At 39.1% G+C, this 21,000-nt stretch overlaps 1 protein-coding gene across 1 annotated transcript in view; it reads right to left on the bottom strand.

Annotated features, from left to right (window-relative positions):
* Nucleotides 1–21,000, bottom strand: part of Kynu (kynureninase) — a 137,593-nt gene that overhangs the window by 101,619 nt on the left and 14,974 nt on the right. The window contains exon 3 of the mRNA XM_028881967.2: nucleotides 6,688–6,808. Within this exon, the coding sequence (XP_028737800.1) occupies nucleotides 6,688–6,808 (121 nt within the window). The remainder of the gene's footprint in view (nucleotides 1–6,687; nucleotides 6,809–21,000) is intronic.

Here is a 21,000-nt window from a genome sequence, read left to right as displayed (position 1 = left end):
TTTATTGATAATTATAATATAGCAATGAGTCTATGCTACAACTTTTCTGTTTCAAAATATTAGAATTGCCTAAATAATTTCATTTGACAGAACACATGTTAAACTATAATATAAGCTGTTCAGATCAACTTAAGAAATTTCATAAATGAAAATCAATTTGCAAAATAAAATAATAAGGATTGTTTTATAAGAGGTAAAAGCTCTTACTAAACTTTGGGAGAGATGCATTTTTTTTCTTAAATAAGTGGAAATTGTAGAAGAAAGACTTTGTATACAACTAGAGCCTAGATATATTTCTCCAGAAGTAATAGGTGAAAATTTAAGTCATCAGTGTGTCTGTATTAAGAGCTACAGAGTATAAACTAGTGGTTTTCAACCTCCCTAATACTGCAACCCTTTAACAGTTCCTCATGTTGTGTTATTATTTTTGTTGCTACTTTATCACTGTTTTGTTACTGTTATGAATTGTAATATAAATATCCATGTTTTCTGATGATATCAGGTGATCCCTGTGAAAGGGTTGTTTGAACCCTGAAGGGATCTCAAGCCACAGGCTAGTAAGTAACTGCTGTTTTAACAGTGAGTTAAGTCATGTGGGCAGAGGCTTGACTAGGACCCAAAGCCTCATAAAAGGCGAGTAAGGTGCATGCACCATCCATCACCTGTGACATGACAAGAAACAGTATTTGGGAAGCCCAAGCTGCTTTTGGCAAGTACCAAGTCTTCTCATACCTTAATTTTGCAGAATTGTGAGATAAAACTTTTCTGTTCTTTATAAGATTCTCAGTCTCTAGTATTTTGTTATTTTAGGATATAAAGCCCCATACCAAAAAAAATCACTAAGTGTTTTGACCTTTGATTTTTCTTTAGTATTAGTAATCAAACATGGTCATAATAGGGTATAAGTTCAGTATTGATGTATCCAACTCTTATTAAATAAGAAACACAGAAACAATGCAAAAGAGAAAGCCGAGAGGTCAGAGCTCAGAGCCAAAATCTCACCCTTCTGCCTGCGGTGTCCCAGCCTCCCGAATCAGAGCCCTATTTCCTGTCTGTTTGTCTATTTAAAGAGACAGAACAAGCCACAGCTATCTCACCTCACCAGTTCCTCAGCTGGTCCTGTTTCCTCAGACTGGAAGCTTCTGTGTCCTCATCCCAATAGCTCTCAGCTGAACTGTGTTGCTCCAAAGCCTGAAAGCTTAACCAGCCAAATGCTTCTAGTTTCTGGTCCTCACGCCTTATATATCTTTTTGCTTTCTATCACCACTCCCTGGGATTAAAGGCTGGTTTTCTGGGATTAAAGGAGTGTGTCACCACCATGCTTGGCTATTTCCAATGTGGCCTTGAACTCACAGAGATCCAGAGGGATTTCTATCTCTGGAATGCTAGGATTAAAGGCGTGTGCCACCACCGCCACACTCTTGCTATGGCTCTAATAGCTCTGACCCCCAGGCAACTTTATTTATTAACATACAATCAAAATCACATTTCAGTATAATTAGATTACCACCACAGTTCAGTTACAGTAAAAAGTAGGTTTTGCTGTAGACAAATAGGCAGGATGTCTGCAGTGGAGTGCGAGAGAATATGACATTTCCTGCCTTGATATCCACAGCTATTAGTGATGTCTCATTTTGTCAAAGTGTATTGATAATTTTAATTCTATCGTTAAGATTGTGCTTTTTTTTTTGTTTGTTTGTTTTTGTTTTGTTTTTCGAGACAGGGTTTCTCTGTGTAGCTTTGTGCCTTTCCTGGAACTTACTCTGTAACCCCGGCTGGCCTCGAGCTCACAGAGATCCGCCTGGCCTTGCCTCCCAAATGCTGGGATTAAAGGCGTGCGCCACCACTGCACAGCAAGATTGTGCTTTTTAATATCGTCTTTACTGAGACAACAAATTTTAATTCATATTAGACTATTTAGTAAACTTGAAGCTTTCATAGCAAAAGAAGCTATCAGCCCTTAGGATGGACAGCAAAATGAATGGTAAAAGATGTTTACCAGTTATACTTTAGACATTGTTAATATCTAGAATACATGAAGAACTTCAAAATTTGGATAACCCCCTAAATAACTACACCCAAATCTGTTGATCAATAAATAGCGTAGTGGACTGGGCAGTTCTCACAAAGAAACACAAAGAGCCCACAAATATTTTAAATCCTGTTTCACTTACTCATCCATCAGGGAAATTCAAATAAAAACTACTTTGAGATTTCATCTCTTCCAGTTAGAATGGCCTTCATTAAGAAAATATATGACAATTAATTGTAGTGGATAGCTCTTCCAGCTTTACCCTGGAAGCACTACCCCCAGTGAGGCTTCCAGTAACTGCCACACCTACCTATGACCTGGCCCTGACGCAGGGCCACGAAGGAAGCCTTTAAGACCCAAGATTCAGATGTGCCAGCTCTCTTGGTTCCTGGTGATCCTGGATGCTGGATGGTAGACCAAGCAGAGGTCTCCAGAGAACCCAGCTGGACTGTACCTCACCTTTCCTGGATCCTGTAACCTATCCCTTTACTTGTTGTAAGTTACTTCAAAATAAACCTCCCTTTTAACTACGTGGAGTTGCCTTAATAAATCCCCCATTAATTGATGCTGGCAAAGATGTAGAGGAAAAGAACATCCACTATGGAAATCAACATGGAAGCTCCTCAAAAAATTGTAAGTAACGCTACCACATAACCAGTTATACGGAGAAGAATGGGAGAAGGGAGACAGAAACTGGCTGGGTGGTTTTAGGGACTGGGACATTAAAGCAACCAGTTCTTATTCTTTTCCTTGGTTCTGTCCTAGCTAGAGGTCAGAAATCCCAAAGGAGTCTGGTTCCTGATCTGGTTTCTCTTTCTCTCTCTTCCTCTAAATGAGCAGCCCTGCCCAGACTTGACAGGAACTGAGCCCGTGGGACTCACTGAGCAGCCCACCCTCTCCTACCTGCCTCATAGCACCCACTTTTTACTTAAGTCCTTCCCTAACCTCCAGAGTGGCAGCTGAATGATGCACTCACTCCTGCATTCCTGCTGTATAGGATGCTGACCCTTCTGGTCCTAAACTCCTTACAATCAAACATGCATCTAAAATCACCCTCTGTGCTCTGTGAATTTCTTCTTTTAGATTTGTGAGTCACTGACTCAGCACACCTTTTGTGTGACCCTGAGTTTCTCACACTCTAACTTCTGAGTCAAAGCCCACCTGAGGTGAGTGAGAAAGTTTCCACCATATTCAAAGACACCGGCCCCCTCTCCTGCTTCTCATCATTTCAATATCATTTATGGACTACTCTAAAGGACTTGTAGCATGTATGGTGATACTTGTACATCCATATTCTTTGCTGTGCTATAGGAAGGAACTAAGCTAGATATCTGTCGAGAGAGCAACAATGAAAATGTGGTACACACATATGATAGAACTTTATTCAGCTATAAAGAAAATGAAATTTATATTAAAATGAGGAATCTGGAAATCATTATAGTACACAAAACAACCCACACTGAGAAAGAGAAAAATTGTACTTTCTCTATGTCGTGAGACCATACAGGAACGCGAATGTGGCTGTAGGTCATGAAACTAGAAAAAAGGCTGTATAGTAGATGACAGATGTTTGAAGTAGAGGACTACAACAACAGAATACATAAGATAGGGAAGGTGAGAGGAAACTATTGTGAATGGCATGACACAAGCCTGGGAGCAGGAGGCCAGGGGAGGCAAGTAGAGGAAGGAGGATCAACAAAACTAAGTTTTGTGTGAAAATACCACAGTGAAACTTATCACTTTGTATCATAAATTTTTAAAGGAAAAAATAATAAAGCCTGTAGCTTTTTTTAATTGAGAATCTTCCATTGGTCAAATGAAAGAGGCACAGTCCTGGCTTGAGGTTCAGCCTGGGAACAAACATGGGTGTGGAGGATGCAGAGAGAGTAAAATCACATCCATTAAAAGCTTACCACAATACTGGGAAGTCCCAGATCTATCGACAAATAGCACAAGGGGAGATTAGTATAGAAACCAGAATGGTCATCGGAAAGGGAACTGAGAGGACAGCCTACCACAGTACCACAGTTCTTTAAATGAAAACATGTGCACACAAAGCAAGATTTTATAAAAAGAAACAGTCTGAACTTGACTAAGGGCTTTTCAAGGGAAGGCTGTCATGGACCAAACTCAGGGACAAAGGCAGTTTCCTGCTGTCCTTCCTGGAAGCTTCCAGCACAGGATACTCACTAACTCAGCACAGTAGTGAAGGGTCCCATGGAGCAGTGTCTTGTGTTTCCCTGTGAGTCACTACAGTTGTCCATCATGCCCAGCTCTTCAGCCAGCTCCTCCATTAAGAAAACCTTTCCTCCCTCAATACTTTTGCAGCTGTCAAAACGTTTGCAGGCCCTCTTCCTATTTGGAGCTAAGTTGATAAGAAAAAAAAAAATTCTTTCCTACAGAGTCTCATACAGAAAAAGCTAGGAGTGAGCTTTCAAATTAAGTATTTGGGGAGAAAAAAAAAAAAACAACCAAAAAAGAACTGTTTTGGGATCAAAGATGTGCGGGGAGTAAGAGAGGAAGAAACAGAAGTGTAACCGTTTTACATCTGAAACTCTGTGGCTGTTTAGGAGAAAGTAAGGTCACAAGGTTGACTATGTCCCCAGGGCCGAGGGAAAGGGAAAGGAAAGTAGCCAAAGCAAAAATAGGTGGATCTCTTTTGCCGAGAAAAGGCCTTTAATTCAATTTTCATCACTTCCTGCCATAAAGTGCACTCCTCTCTGAATCATTTGTCTAATGAGCATTGGAAGGATCTAACTAAGGCTCTGGCTTTGTCTACATTCACAAAGTAAAATATGAAAGTGAAACGCAACAATAGAAGATGCTCTGAGAGACAGGCACTTTCCTGAAACATCATTTTAACATCCCAACACTCCTCGGCGGGTCCCTTGGTGGCCTGAGGTATGCTGTGGAGTGAATGGATCAGCAGGGCAGCATTTTTAAATACCTAGAGCATAAAAATGCAAAGCCTGGCTGCCTGAGTATTCAAGGGGGGACGACACTTCCAAAAGTGCAAAATCATCCAATTTAACTCTGCTCTCGCACATTAAGGACCGACATGAATATCGACCATTTTTATTAACTGTGACCTTCATTTATTAAATACTAAAACCTGTTAGTCCAAAATGCTCTCAAATGTGGTGATGTGTATTTTGAAACTTACACATAAAAGTCGGGCAGATGAAATTATAACATGCTTAATAAATTATATCAGCTTTCCATCACTCTTGCATTAATTTGAGAGCTCTCATTCTTAACCATAAAAACTGAGAGCTTTGCAGCGTTATCTGACAGTCATGGGAGCTGTCCTCACTTAGGTGGTAAGAACTAAGCTGCTCCCAGTATGACAGAGCAGGAAGGTGGAAAGGTCACAAAACATGAGATCGTATGAACACACAATGGCCTGCACCAGAATTCATATTTAATGTGGCCTCATCTTTCTGAAATGTTTCCTGACCATCGGGTGGGGCTCAATTCCATAATGATTTTTTTTTTTCAAATGATCAGAGAAAACATTTAAAGAATGTTTTGGAGCTGTTTAAAATACTCAAGTGTTTACAATTCAACAATAAGACAAAAACATTCAAGTACTTAACAAATATATCTCATTTCAGTTTTATAAGTAATTACTGTGGAAAGAGAGAAGATACACAAAACCAGATTATTTCCCTAAGAATGGGAAAGTGATGAAAATAGATATCTCTAAGCTGTCTACTCAAAGGGAAATTGCAGAGGGTTAAAAATGGGCGACTGAACTCAGTTAGACAGAAGCAATAAGTTCTGGTGTTTTATAAAACTGATGGCATCATAATTCACAATAAGCTGTGATAACTAGATGGGAACCTCAATTACCTTGAATTGATTGGTACACATTATAAACATAAATAAAAATATCACACTGATATACTCATCAATATGTACAACTCTTGGGTGTTAATGAAAAAGTTTTAAATGTTTAAACTGATGTGTTTTTAATGTAGTGACATTTGGGAGAGTTGACATATGGCTGAGGAGGCTAGTTTACAGAAGAGGGTTCAGGAAGGGTGGAAAGAGGAAGGGTTAGTCCTTAGAAGACCACAAGTATACATTGAACACAGGATGAAAAAGGGTACTCTTGTAAGAATTCACATATAGAAAGCCTGGAAATAGATGTATTTTAACTGTCTACACCAGAAGAAACTGTGGGAGCTTAAAGATGCTAAGAACAGGTGATACATCTCACTCAGTGTATCCATGATCCTGTGTCCTGCCCACCCCCCAACATAACGTTATCTTAACAAGCCTGGCTTCCATATTTTTTGATGTCATTGCTAGCTTAGACATGAATGAATCATAAAACACTCAAAGTCATAAATTAACTTCTTTGCTGGTGGTGAAGCATGTGAAATAAAGTGGCTACATTGATTTAGATGTAGGAAAGGAGATTAAATGTTTAAATATGTTGTTTTACACTCCCTTCATCACGAATTTGCAATTTGGCCTTATTCTGACCCCAAGTCATTTCCTCAAAATATTGTAGTATTGATAATTATGGTCAATTAGATTTTCCTCAGTCCTAAAATGCTAGGGCATAACTTGCCCAAATTAGACACCTTTTGTGATTTTCAAAGTTCTTCTGTCAGATGTGGAAGTACACTTTTCAGGTTGGTACTTACAGTTTGGCCCACTTGTCTAGCTCTTCTTCCAGGTATGTTTTAACCATTTTTGGCTGAAGGCCAAGGGAATTTCCCAATAAATAGATGGCATTTTCATCCTTATTCACTAAAGATGGATCAACTGAAACAGAAGAAAGTACAAAAAAAAGTGCTTATTAAATTAATTAACGTTCTTGCACTTGACATTGTAAATCCACCACAATTAACATAATTAACTAGAGGAAGGATAATAAATAACTTGCAGCTACTCCCACAGAAGCGTCAGGTTCTGAACAGTAATTAACCTTTTGTATTTTACATTAAAACATAACTTAAACCCACAGAGGTGACATGAAGATCTCGCACGGTTATTGTGCTACAGGAAGAAATCTAAATTAGTAACTACTTCCAATCATAAATGGCCAAAGGCTTTAGGAAGATTTAAGAACAGTTTTCTACAGGAAATATGATAGCCTATCTAATTGAGTTAGCTTACCAGAATTTAGGCAAAGTACACTTTGAATTAGTGGGTGTCATGGAAATGTTTAGAAATCAAACAACATAATGCTATTAGAGTTCTGTATCTTATTGTGTGTTTATATATACACATGCAGAGTACAAACATCATAAAGTAAATATTGCTCTCTCCATCTTTTTCTCTTTCATATACATCAGAACTTTCCTGAGTTTTCCATCTTAGGTTTTAGCCTTCACTCACTGTAGCACTTAAGTAAACAATTCTTATGTTTAAGACCATGGAGAAAAGAACACATTAGTAATAATGGCTACTGGGTTCAGTCCCTGGAACCAGAGAAATACAAAGACCAACATCAAAGAACCTTACTGAATTCATAATTAAGTTACCAATAGCCCCACATTCGTTTTGCAATCTCTGCATTTTGTGTATTGCATGACTGAGTCAGAGGATGTGGCCCAACAGCATGGATGAGCACTCATATTTATCTTAGGGTAGCAACAAGGCATAGTCATCCCCAAGACTTAAGACACAACTTCAACACCAGGACATATCAGGTATTAGTAAGGAAATCATTGGAGTTCTTTGCCAATGCTTTTGATTCTCCTGTCTTCTGGACATACGATGACAACATACTTCCTGCCCTCTTGTGACAGACTTGTGACACACAAGACTGATCTAGGCAAGTCAACTGTGAGCAGGAAGGGTGTGTGTCATTTCTAAGCTAAATTCTTTACTCAGCAAAGTGAGGTCACCCAGAACCTACTTTCCCTCTAGCGCAACTGCTGAGACCCGCTGTGGCTGAATCTTTTGAGAACCTAATGAATAGAGCATCTCTGCAACAGAAAACAAGCCTGTTGTCCTGTGCCACAGGGACTGTGGGAACTGCTGAGTGGCAGCCATTTAGCTTAGCCATTCCCAGCTGACCAACTAAACCGTTGAGGTATCCCCTGAGATTTGAGAGTGGCTATTCAGAAGGATGTGCTGAGATAATTTCTACATGAGAACATCTGTGGAAACTCTGTTTACTAGTGTGATGTTTTCTCTCAACAAGTGAATTACTCCATGCTTTTAATTATTATGATTTGTCAAATATATTTCATCACAAAGAAAGCTTCAAGGAGACAAGTAAATTATTCTACTGTGAAAAATGTGAATCATATATAGAAATATGTAGAAAATGTCAAAATATGCTATATTCTGAATGTTTGGATCCCCTTAAAACTCATATGTTCAAATACTACTTCCCAGACTGTTGGTTTTAGGCAATGAAGGCTTTGGGCATTGTAAGCTCAGAAGGGCTTTGCCTTCAAAAACATCCAATCCCTTCCATCATGGAACCACCCAATAAGGAATCATCTGTGAAGGAAAGGGGTCTTATCAGACACCAGATCTGCCAGCAGCTTGATCTTGGATCTCTAGAACTATATGAGATAATTTTGTTTATTTGTTCTTTGAGACATGGTTTCTCTGTGTAGCTCTGGCTATCCTGGAATTCACTTTGTAGATTAGGCTGCTCTTGAACTCACAGAGATCTGCATGCCTCTGCCTCCTAAGGGGTAGAATTAAAGGCATGTGCCACCATGTCTGGTGAGAGATAAAAATAATCAAACAAACAAAGATAAGTACTAAAATTTCTCTTATCAACTATTGGACATCCTTGTTGCATGTTTTGAACTTGATACAACAAAACAGGTGTTAATGTTACTTAGACATTTAAACTGAAACTTAGTGGTAGGTGAGTGGGAGCAATTTAGAACTCTGAGTGTAGCTTAAATATTGCTGGATACTTTGAATCACTGTAGAGTGAAAATTGTGAACACAAAGCAGAAAGAACAGAAATGTTAGAAAAGCTTAGATTTTTCCCAGAGAAGAGCATACATAGGATGAAAATGTTGAAGGGGTTGGCATGATTTTTAAAAAGGCAATTAAAATGGACTGGAATGATAGGGAAGACACCTTGTTGAGACCCCGAGGACTCAACAAAGCACTCTGTGGCCAAATAGTGAACATGTAAACTATGTAGAAGACTTTCCTTTGAGAGAACACTGCTCACACTGAATAGCCTAGGGAAGTATTTTCCCAGAATCAGCTGCATAGGTATTCTGAAGTAATTGTAGTCATGGTTTAAATGAGGTGGGTGTGGGGGTTCAAAGGAGAGCTACTGCTTGAGCTGGAGGCTGACTTGTGTACCATCCAGGAGATGCTGGTTTTGCAGGCATGTAAAAGGCAAGAATTACAGGGTTATGTAAGCTTCCATCCAGACTTTAAAGGAAAACCTAGGAGGCCAGGCAGTGTATAAGAGTGCCAGGATCTCTGTAGGAAGTCTTTGTCAGGGCAATGTTTGAAGCTAAGGACACAATGGAGACTCCTGGAAGTTAGCGATTCCAGAAAAGTTGAATGTTCGCCAAGAAAAGCTATTTTGGATCCAGCTGAGACAGAAGCCGAGTAGAGTGCCTCTTGCAGGTAGCAATGTAGGGATAAGGCCACCCAGGATCTTGTAGTTTTGAATTATGATGCTATCTGTCCCGAACACTGATGCACAATTACAAACCCCTTTACGGGGAGGGGCAGAGGAGGAAGTATAATTATGTAGCTCAGGTTGGTCTCAAAATCACAATTCTCCTGCTTCAACTTCCAAAGTGCTGGAATTATTGGTGTGCACAGCCATTTCTTCCCAGATCTATGTTCATTAATACTTCCCCTGTTGAGTTTTGATCTTTGGTCCATCTCTCCTCTCTATACTCCATAATACCCCCTTTTCCCTTTCAGAACAGAAATATTCACTCTGTACTGTTGTATCTTGGAGGAATACAGCCTTTAATTTCAGGAGACATTGGATTTGAACTTTAGAACAATGTTGCAACTGTAGAGATTTTGAAGACTCCTGGAGATATTCTAAATGCCTCTTGCTTTATGAAGTGGACATGTGCCTTGGGGGTCAGGGGTGGGATTTTAGGGTTTGAATAGGAAATGGTCCTGGGCTCATGTGTTAGCTTTCAACCCCTGCTGGTGATGCTATTTTGGAACTGTGGAAACTTTAGAAGTTGAAACCCAGCTTAAGGAAGTAGTAATTGTGCCATATTTGGGAGGCTAGACCTTGTTCCAATTTCTCTCTCTTTGTTTCCTGGGCACAGCCCCTTTATTTTTTCACACCCTTTTATCATGATGTTCTGCTTCAGCGTGGTCCAGGCAAGTTCAAGTGGTTAATTGTGCACAAAAACCTTTTAAAATGTGAGCATAATGTGAATCTTCACTTTTTGGAGTTAATTTTCTCAGCTATTTTGTCACTGTGAGGAAAATTTTAAGTTGTATAACTGCATGCATTAAGAAGGCCTCCCCAGACCTGCCCTTTCCTAAACAGAAAGGAAGGAGGAGTGGATTGGGTCATGGGAACACAGGGGGTGTGGGGGACGGACTGGGAGGAGGGGAGGGAGAAGAAATTGTGGCTGAGATATAAAATAAATAAATAATTTTATTAAAAGAAAAGAAGGCCTCTCCCCTGAATATGTTTGGGGACTGGGGAGGAGATTGATAGGAGAAAGGGTCTGCTGTCATTGAGGTCGATATCTATGGCATAGAATCTGGGACAAGAGTACACAGGAGAGAAGAGTTTCTTACAGGATCGGAGTTCAGAGGCTCTGCGGGGCCCTATACAGCTTACAGACCTGCAGGAAGAGGGAAAGGAAATTCCAAAATGAAAGACACAAAATCTGCTATCAAATCTTGTGCTAGTGAATTTGGTCCTGTTTTAAAATCAAAATTATATCTATTCCAATAATTTGACAGAAAGTAGAGTATTAATGACTTTGGAATTGTACAAAATAAAATACCCCTCTTCTTCAAATTGAGCTTCCTTCCTTCCTTGTTTTGTCCTGGTAATTGAATCCAAGGCCTTGTACAATGTAGCCAAGCGTTTTACTGCCAAGTAATACTTCTAACATGATCTTCCATCTCTTAACTCTAACTTGTTTTATAGATAGGTCATATAGAAAAATCATAAATGAATTTCATTTTATTTTTATCACATTATTGCCCTTTAAGCAAATTTCATCAGTCAGTCATTGATTCACCTGGATGATATTGCCTGCAGGTTCAACCCTCATAATATTACAGTGCTCTCCTCTCTCTCTCTCTCTCTCTCTCTCTCTCTCTCTCTCTCTCTCTCTCTCTCTCTCTCCCCCACTCTCCCTTCCTTTTCTTAAAATTTTTAGAAAAAATTATTTACTTGGGGACAGAGAGCATAAGGTCAGCAATTTGAGGAGAGTTGAGACATGGGTTGAGGAAGAAACTTATGTATGTTCACACATAACTTACTGTACAAAATCTCTCAAGAACTCATTGTCAGAAACAGCATCTGTGATAATTGTTAAGGACATAGCATCAAATAGTATCAAGTAAGTAACTGGATGGGTGTTCAGAGGGTCTTCAGACCAGACAGCAGCTGAACAGAATTTATCATGAGCGTTCATGTTCATGAACATGTGGACCAAAAATAGTTTCTCTTTTTCTTCTTGTTCTAATCCTTGCTGTTTGTTACAGCACAACTATTTTTTCTATATTAAATAAGAAGAAAGGAAAGTAGGTTGAACAGAGCATTTCCAAACTGCTTTGGAATCATAGGGACATTTATGTGTTCCCTGAGTGCCTAGCGGTTACTCTGCATCTGTGCAAGCCATATCCCCTTGATTACATCAGTTGCTAGGCTAGCCAAGACTCATTGTTTCTTGTTGTTAAGATGATTGTGTCAATTGTTACTGATGTCACATCAATCATTACTAATAATTATCTCCTATTACATTAGAGTTTGAGTCCACATCTAGAACTTTCTAAAATGCATTTGTATTTTTCCTATCTCCAGTGCTTTCTAGGAGCAACTCCTGAGAATGTAGGTCTGGGTACATATATAATTCCAAGTCCGTAGTGCCCCACCCCCACTCTTTCACAACTTGACATCTTGTGAGTGTATTAGATGCCTTCTTTAGTGCTTCATATTCATGGACTAATGTGAGATTCCTTCTAACACACACACACACACACACACACACACACACACACAGAGTGCCTTTTCTCTGAGGTAAATTTATTCTTTTCTTCCAAAATGAAGCTAGTATTGATTCATATCAGGTGTTAATGTTCTTCAGGATATTTTTTCATCATGAAAACTTCTTTTATTTCAGTATATGTTTAATTTGATGTCCTGCAAACCAGTTATTGTAGAAATGATGGCACTGACATACCTATTTTCTTGGAATTAAGGGTTTCCAATTATGTCAGAGTTTTTACCATCTCTATGTTTTGGTTTTGTTTTCACCCTCACCTGAATGAGCTATTGTAATCTACTTTTAAAGTGAACTATGACTAATAAATGCCATCTTAGTGGAACCCCCAAAGTTGGCTACATCCTAACACCTGAGGAGGTTGATTCTTTGGACATCTTTTGAGATTATCTTTTAATTATTTCCTTCTAGTCCATCAGAAGAAAATTTTCTTTGAATTGATCTCACTCTTACTAGAAGGAGGAAGTAGAGGTGATCCCTGTTTTTTTTTTTTTTTTTTTTTTTTTTCCTTTTAGTCCATACTGTTTAGTTCTGCTTCGAATGGCTTCTTGATCTGGAGCCCTGAGGATCTGTGTCCAGGTTTGATCACTTGCTGCTTTTGTATTGTCAACCTCAAGTAGACAGAAGAGCGAGTAGTACTCTTGTTCTACACCAGGTCAGGCTCTGCTCTTCATGAACCCGGCTCTGTCAATCATACCATCTCTACTGCAGTGTTTTTGGTTTTTCCATCAGCATGGAAGCACCTGTAGAGAACACCTAAGACAAGAATGGTGGCCATGAACTCATGAGTGTCTGCTTAAAAGAATCAAAGAGGTGTTGTTGAATTTCTCCCTAGGTCACCGAGAAATTCTTGTATGCTCTTAATTTCTTTATCCGCCAAGTATCTACAATATGTTGCAGCTGCAACACTTTGCATTATAAGCCCTCTGGACTTATTTCCAATTTAACTATTCCAAAATTTAAGAACAGGACAGTTCTTCTCTAAGAATTTCTCACAAATGAGGAGGTCTAACACAGAGAAGCTTGTGGCAATGGAGGGTAGAAGCCCACCATCAGATTGTTGTCTGGGTTGATTTCTGTGCATCCCATGAGGAAGGCTCTCTTCTAAATCTCTATCCTTATCTGGTAGATGGCTATCTTCATGTGCAGTCCTCATTGTATCTCCTGTAATGTGCCTCCTAATTGCCTCTGTTCATAAAAATACAAAGTCATGGTAGATTAGGGATAGCCTAACATGACTAATCTTTAAAGTAACATTTTTTTCCACATGGCATTTTCATTTTTTTATAAGCATGTGGAGGTTGGAGGACAATGTTGAGGAGTCATTTTCTCCTTCTACCTTGTAGTATCCAAAGACTGGCCTCTGATCATCAGACTTGATACCATGCAGCTCCAGCCACTGAGCTATCTCATTCACCTTCAACATGGATTTTAAAAGGATATCTTTCAACCCGGAGCGGTCTCCACAAAGGTTTAATTCACTCCACACTTACTTAAGAACTTGTAGAAGCACTTAAGAATTTCAACTTTATATAATTTTATTAAGCTAAACTTAAGACAAAAATTTGTATTTATTCTGGAAGTCTCCATACTCGGTCATGGCTACAGTTTGGTTATTTGGAATATGAGGTTCTGGAAACACACTATTACAAATCTGAGTAACAAGTTAATTAATAAAAAATGCAATCACTTTGGTCTTTACTTACTCTGTCATTCAGTGGATATAATTTGTGTGAGAACAAAATGACAGCAACTTATTTGAAAGGTATTATTTGACTTTATTTATAATTGTAGTGTCAAGTAATATTTCAATGTATAACATAGAATTAGTGTTCCAATGACTAAGTCCTGTACCCGGCTTTCACAAAAAGAACTGAGAATTTAATACCTACTTGAGGCTATGCAACGAAGATATAGCTAAAAAAGAAACAAAACAAACAGAAATAAAAACAGTTAAAAAAAAAACAACAACAATAACCTCATCAATAAAAAGTTGATTCCTTACAGGAAGACAGAAGGAAGTACAAACAGAAGCACCAGATGATGATTTCCATATAAGACAGGGGCAAATGACAGAAACTAACAGCTCTGTTAACACAGATTCCTTCCTTCAGGTTATTTTTCAAGGATTACATATTACAGGATGCAGAGGAGTAAGGTTGAAGCACCCCATCTGGCACAGTTGACTCCTATCTCCCATTTCTCTTGGTCTTTTAGAAGGTCAGCTAAATAGCTTGGTTTTACTTTGTTGATGGCAGACTCCATCAGCCTTCAGTGCAGATCACCGCAACTGAATTGCAGTCTTGGTCCAAGATAGGACCTAGTTTAAAACAATGACCCCTATAATTATTTAACAGTTCCAAGTTTGGTCAAGCAACCAGAGAAGCCAGACAAAGAAAGCCAAATACTACTTGTTATTTTACATAGATGATGAAAAAAAGCCAACTTGAGTGTATAATTGTGGTTACTAAAGGTTGAGCAAGATAAGGACAAATGTTTGGAGGCAGGTCAGAAAACCGAGTATCAAAGTTCAGCTGCAGGAGTAAACTCTGGTATCTCACTGCACAATGGGCAGGATATAGATCTTAACTGTTTGGCACATCATGGAGAAGCAGGAGAAAGGGACTTGATGGCTTCAAACATAAAGCTCTGACAGGGAACTGTACCTGCTCACCACCGTGATTGGATCAGTACACGCTGTATGCATGTGTTAAAAATAAAGTGAAATTTCTGTGTCATATTGGATGCGAAGTTTCATCTTACGCTTGTCCTAAATTCAGAAAAACAAAGTCTGACTTGTTTTTCTGTTGCTGATGTTGTTTCAATCCCTCCATCAGAGCAGAAAATGACGATCAAAACCAAACCAAGGACACTGTAGAGCACAGAAACTAAGGGAAGGCTTACTCAGGCTTTGGTGCATCTAGGTTAACTCCTTCCTTTGGGAGCTTATTGTAAGTATTCCAGAAACTTCTCTCCACATAGGACCACCAGGCCCTTAGAGTAGTTACTATTCCCTTCAGCTGACATTTCACGTCTGCTGCTACTACCTCTCACCTCTGGTGGCAAAGCAGATTTCCAAACCTTCTGTGGAGATGACTGAATCCTACAAGTAGATTTCCCAAGTGGGGCACTTTGGAGTGACTTAAGTTCTGCTGGCTTTTACAGGGTTGATTAAGTCAAAGGAAATACACCTTTAGTCATGGCAGGCATACTAATGAAGCTATTTTAAGTTGTAATTATTTTAATGTCGGTAAGTAGAGCTTTATGTCTTTTATATGTATGAATTTTCTATTATACCACTTTACACACACACAAAATGGGCTCATTAGATGTTTAGACCATTCACTTAGTAATATAATTTGTTCACACAAGCTCTTAATTGAAAATACATTGCATACCAGTTCCAGGTATGTTATGATTGAAAGAGGTAAACTGTTTATTATTTTTAAATCATGTAAGTATATATATATATATATATATATATATATATAATTATTTTATACCTAATATGGTTGCTGCTGTTTAAAGTGATTATGACCTGTTAATGAAATAATGATTCTAAAAATACTGTAAATGCCAAGCAAGTCTTCTTGTGCTTCCTTAGATTTACTTTCTAGTCTATCATTTTAAAAAAACCTGAAAAGAAATACCAGCATCTGTGCTAGAATAAAAGATTCTAATTAACTTGTTCCTATAGATTGCCCCTCTATTAAGCATTAAAAAAATCGTCCAAGGAACTATCCAGGTTTACTTTGGGAAGTCTTTCACTCAACTCAATTCTCAAAAATCACAAAATGAGCAAAACACAGAGATTGCTCAAGTTTAATGGAATTACTGAGGCCATAAAGGATATTTTACATCCCACTTAGTATGGCATGTAATTTCAGGAATATAAGACTTGAGGAATCCCACTTAAAATGCTTTAGGATTCAATAACAGAGCCCTTGTGAACAAAATCGTCCCACTTTTCACATGATTAAATGTATATTGTTCAGCATATTTAGTAAGTCAAGTGGCTCATGTTGGGATCTAGGTGACAGGTTCTGGTCAGCTGTCTCAAAGACTGCTCTCTCAGAACAATTCTATCTCCTCAGAGCAGATACACAAACATAAGCAATAATGATCTCATATTGAGAATCCAGTGGAAGTTTACTGTTACATTCAATTGTAATGTTTAATTAGAGGTTTAATTTACATTTACTTTCATTCATGTGTGTATCTGTCTGCCAAGCACGTGCAGTGGCCACAGGAGCCAGAAGAGAGCATCAGATCTCCCGGTGATAGAGCACAGGAGTTGGTGAGTTGTCTGACATGGGTGCTGGGAACCAAACTCAGGTCCTTTGGAAGAGCAGCCAGTGCTCTCAACCTTTGAACCATCTCTCCAGCTCTTTATCATCATCCTCCTCATCATCTTTTTTCAAATTATGAAGGGAACCCAGAAGTGACTATGTAGCTTTGCAGAACATTTTAAAATGCATACAGAATATTTAGAAATAAAATGATTGTATAATGAATTCATACGTTAGCGACTGAGTTTACTGTGTGCCTGGTGTGAACTCAGGGTGTATGAACCACAGTCCTGACTGTAATTTATACATCAGCATTCAGTGTGACTATCGGCAGCTGCACTCATTCATTTTCAGCAAGATAAAACCTTCAAATTTCTTTCTATGCAATTGATGTTTGTTATTAGAATTAATTAGAATACAAGATTAACGTTCTTTAATTATTTTGAAGGACACGTTCTTTTTAAAAAACAAATGTTGTCCAGTTTTGAAATTCTTTTCTCTGTGAACCAGAGAACAGCACTTTGTACTTTGGAGATGTCAAAGTACAGAGTGACATAAAAACGCAAAGCTGTCAAGGCCGAGGTCCTGACGTGGGAAGCATGTCAGGCCCCAGAGCTGCTTTGACAACATTGTCTCCGGACAGATTGTTGTGATAGCTATCAGAAGAGCATTTATGGTGATGTTTTTGGCCTGAGGGCACAGGGGAAGAAAAAGAAATCAAAGAAAATGAAATACCTCTGTGAGATTTAACTCCAAAACTACATTATTTGCTTTGAAAGAATTCATATGTGACATGTCTTTCCCTATATGTGTATGTGAAGACGTGATAACATTAGTGAACAGCTATCTGACAGGTGGGATTCAGATGTTATTACAGAACTGTTTAATTTGAAATTGCTAGAATTTCTCTCTCTCTCTCTCTCTCTCTCTCTCTCTCTCTCTCTCTCTCTCTCTCTCCCCCTTATTTCCTTCCTTTTTTTTTTTTTTTTTTTGAGACAGGTAGCTCTGGCTGTCGTGGAATTCCCTATGTAGACCATGGTGACCTTGAACTCACAGAGTCTGCCTCTGCTTCCTGAGTGCTGGAATTTTAAAGGTATGTGCCACTCTGCCTGGCTCTAAGCTGGAATTTCAATTTTCAGTGCACCATTGTATATGCTGTATGTTCAGCCCCACTTTGATAAAAATGGAATGATAGCTGTCCAGCCACTGGAAGTTTGAAGGAAGGCCATGTTACTGTCGTGGCCAACTCCATGTTGTATCTGACTCCCTCTTATTTCTTTTCCTGGTGGAGCTATCCAATCTTTCTCCTCTTGGGTTATCTTCCATGCCAAGAATAATAAAACTTATCGGTGAATATAAGAGGCGAATATAAGAATCTACTTCCTAGGCTACAGTGTCCTTCGTGTGCCAACAAAGCCTTGCATGGTTGACTTTGACATAATGTTCCGAGGTTATGATCAATCAGACTATAAGGCCAGACAGGCTGGGTGATGGGCCACTGTGACAATCCTAAGCCTTGTCTTTGTTTCTCTTTTCTATAGAGCAAACACCAAGACTGCAGTGAGCATATGTGGATGGATTTTAGATCATTGCCTTCAGTTCTGCCCAGTGCCTTCAGGTTGCTAATAAGGATCTTCTCCTTTCAAACACATCTTTCTCCCCACAGCCTCTTGGTCTCCTGGCTGTTGACACGAGGCTCTCTGAGTGCCCACTATCAGTGCTGGGCAGTATCCTCAGAGGCTTAGGGAGGGGGAGTAGAAACAGGGCTCTGCATTGAGGTGTTGGCCTAGTTTTGCAAGTATTCCATGAGTCTCAGTTCCATCCTCTCTGGAACAGCCATCTGTGGCTGCTGCACAGATGAGGCCTTTAGAAGGCCACCTGATCCCTCTTCCTTGCCTCCCAGGTGTTTCTGGATACCAGAGGGCCAGGGAAGGAACAGCAAGACCACCACACAAAGTGTAACTGGAGGCACTGCCCACTCAGAGCATTTCAAAACAGCTTTTTTTTTTTTTTTACTCTGCTTAGTAATTGGCTCAGGCATGGGAGACTCCAGCATACAAAACCTTGACACTAACAGCTTAGATGACTGTGTCTAGCTCCTGTATCCATCTGCTGGTGCCTGGAATGACTATAGTGACAAGAGCTTTTCTATTGAGCTTGTTGATAACATTTCTGCTACCTCCATGACAACTGTGCAATAGACCTTAGACATAGGACTCTCCCTACCCCATGCTCCTCCCTGACTCTCCTCTCCAGGACTGGTGGTGTGGCCCCGTCTGATTGGAATCCTGATCCAGAGTTTTGTTTTATCACTGGGACATCATAACTATTTATTTAAGAAAGAATAAATGAATTGCTTTTGTTTTTATTTTCAATTTCATCTCAATTGAGAATTTCTTTTCATGTTAAAGGACAGGGAGAGGGAAATGGGCAGAATGCAAAGACGGGGAAGGGAAAGGAAATAAATGAAAGATACTCTGTTCTTCAAAGAAGCACAGTGTTTTTGCAGGTTAATGGACACAAAATGGTTGCTGGTTGTGTTACAATCACTAGGTGAAAACACAGAGGGCCCAGATGTGCTTGTTTCGTTCACATTTTGATTATTCAGAGCCCCCCATTACCAGAAAGAGCCAAGCATATAATCTGAACTCACTAGGTACACACTGACTAATTGTAAAATTGTTCCAATCTTAATAATTGTGGTAGTAATGTAACTGGCTTGTTATTACTGTTGGCAATATCGAGCGGCATCTCAGCACTCTGCAATAGCACTTAGCTGGGACTTAGGCTCATGTCCATAAATCTGAGATCACGGTCCTCTGAGAAATCAGGTAAAACTTTAGTTGAAGACAAAGATGCCTCAGAAGCAAAGCAATAGGTGAAGGAAGGCTTCCTTTTCTTCCATTATCTAATACATATAATTCTGCCTGTCAAACTTCCTAAGGAGCAATTCTGTTCCTGGCCATTAAAATGAAAGATGAGGGTACTAACATATTCTGCCTTAAAAATCTTTTAAAATAAAGCTCTTTTTTTATTCAGTACTGGTGTAATGGGTATTTACTTGACTTTGAACTGTGGAAACTCTTGCCTGTATTTTGCACTTAGGTAGCAGTCAGACACAACTTGACACTGTGAAGCACTTCCAGGATGACACTGGAGTCTATTGTGGTGTGTCTAGTGGCCGTCTGATGGTTCTGGAGAACTGACAGCAGAGGCATGAGTTGGTTCAACTTAACAGACTTAAAATTCCACTCATAGTTTTTAACTTTCAAATTCATTTTCAGTTTGTGATAAGCTAGTTGGGATATAACTTCATGATTAAGGGCCACCTGTAGATTAGGCAAAAAAGTCAGAACTGGAAATATAACCAAACTATAAAGGAGCTTCAGTGTTTCTTCCTATTTTTGAGGAATTCACAGAACCAGAAACCCCAAACTTGGAGGTCTGTCCGAATTCTAGGAGAATCCTAGTTCTCCTTTACTTGTCAGAGCAGAGTTCCTCTGAAGATTGTGTGAACGAGATATTGCAATTATTGCTTTGTTTTCTACTTGTGCCCTCCATCTGATTTTCCAGTAGCAACGTGTTGATCCAGCGTCAAGGCTCTTGGCCACATGGAGGAAAGCAAGGTGGACATTTGCACAACATGTTCCCAGTGCCCTTGCCCCTTATGTCAGTAGCAGAACATAAACTAAACTCTCAGTTTTCTAGCAGAGGTACATGAACTTGGGCCCTTTGAAGCTGGCTACTGTGCAACCTACAGCAAAATCATCACCCAAACAAAAATTAAGACAAAAATAACCCTCTCTCAGTAGCAGGCACTTTCAGAAAACCATACAGAGTCAGTCACACATGAGCCTCTGAACTCATGTGTGCACAAAGATCTGGCACTAATTTGTAAAATGGTGCCCATGTGTCTGACGACAGAGATTTATTCACATTGTAAAGACCCATTAATCTGGTTTATGTATTGTACTGAATAAAAGTTGTACCTATGCCTAGTTTACCATTGTTCAGAATGGAATGAGTTCATATCATTGTGTGTTGCTGAGTGGCTTAATACTAACATCACACACCGCAACATCTCATTAAGTCCAGTTTAATACTATTAGATTTCTTGATATTATCCTGTAGGAACACTAGTTTTCCCTTTCTTTTTTATGTCCTCTTATTCTTTAATTATTATTGTTACATATGTCTATATTAATTTATAAATACAACCTGTTGAGTCCCTTTAGTGTTGTTTGAGTGTATAGGTATTCAGAGCTGCCCACTTGGGATTGTATAACCTAAGAGATAGAGGACCAGGTATCTACTGGACGATAGTGTCTTCTGTGTATGATAGAGAGGTGCAGCCATGAATCTTAAAAATATGGTCACCTAAATAATACCTGAAAAATGGTACCCACCACTTGAGATGCCAGTGTGAATGGGATAAATCTTACTTGGATTCACCAATAGATAAATAGCTATAGGCAATCCATGGCTACTAAGAGTGGATGGTTTTAGCTTT

Source organism: Peromyscus leucopus, chromosome 4, assembly GCF_004664715.2.
Source record: "Peromyscus leucopus breed LL Stock chromosome 4, UCI_PerLeu_2.1, whole genome shotgun sequence".
NCBI lineage: Eukaryota > Metazoa > Chordata > Mammalia > Rodentia > Cricetidae > Peromyscus > Peromyscus leucopus.
This window is presented reverse-complemented; position numbering and strand designations above follow the sequence as displayed.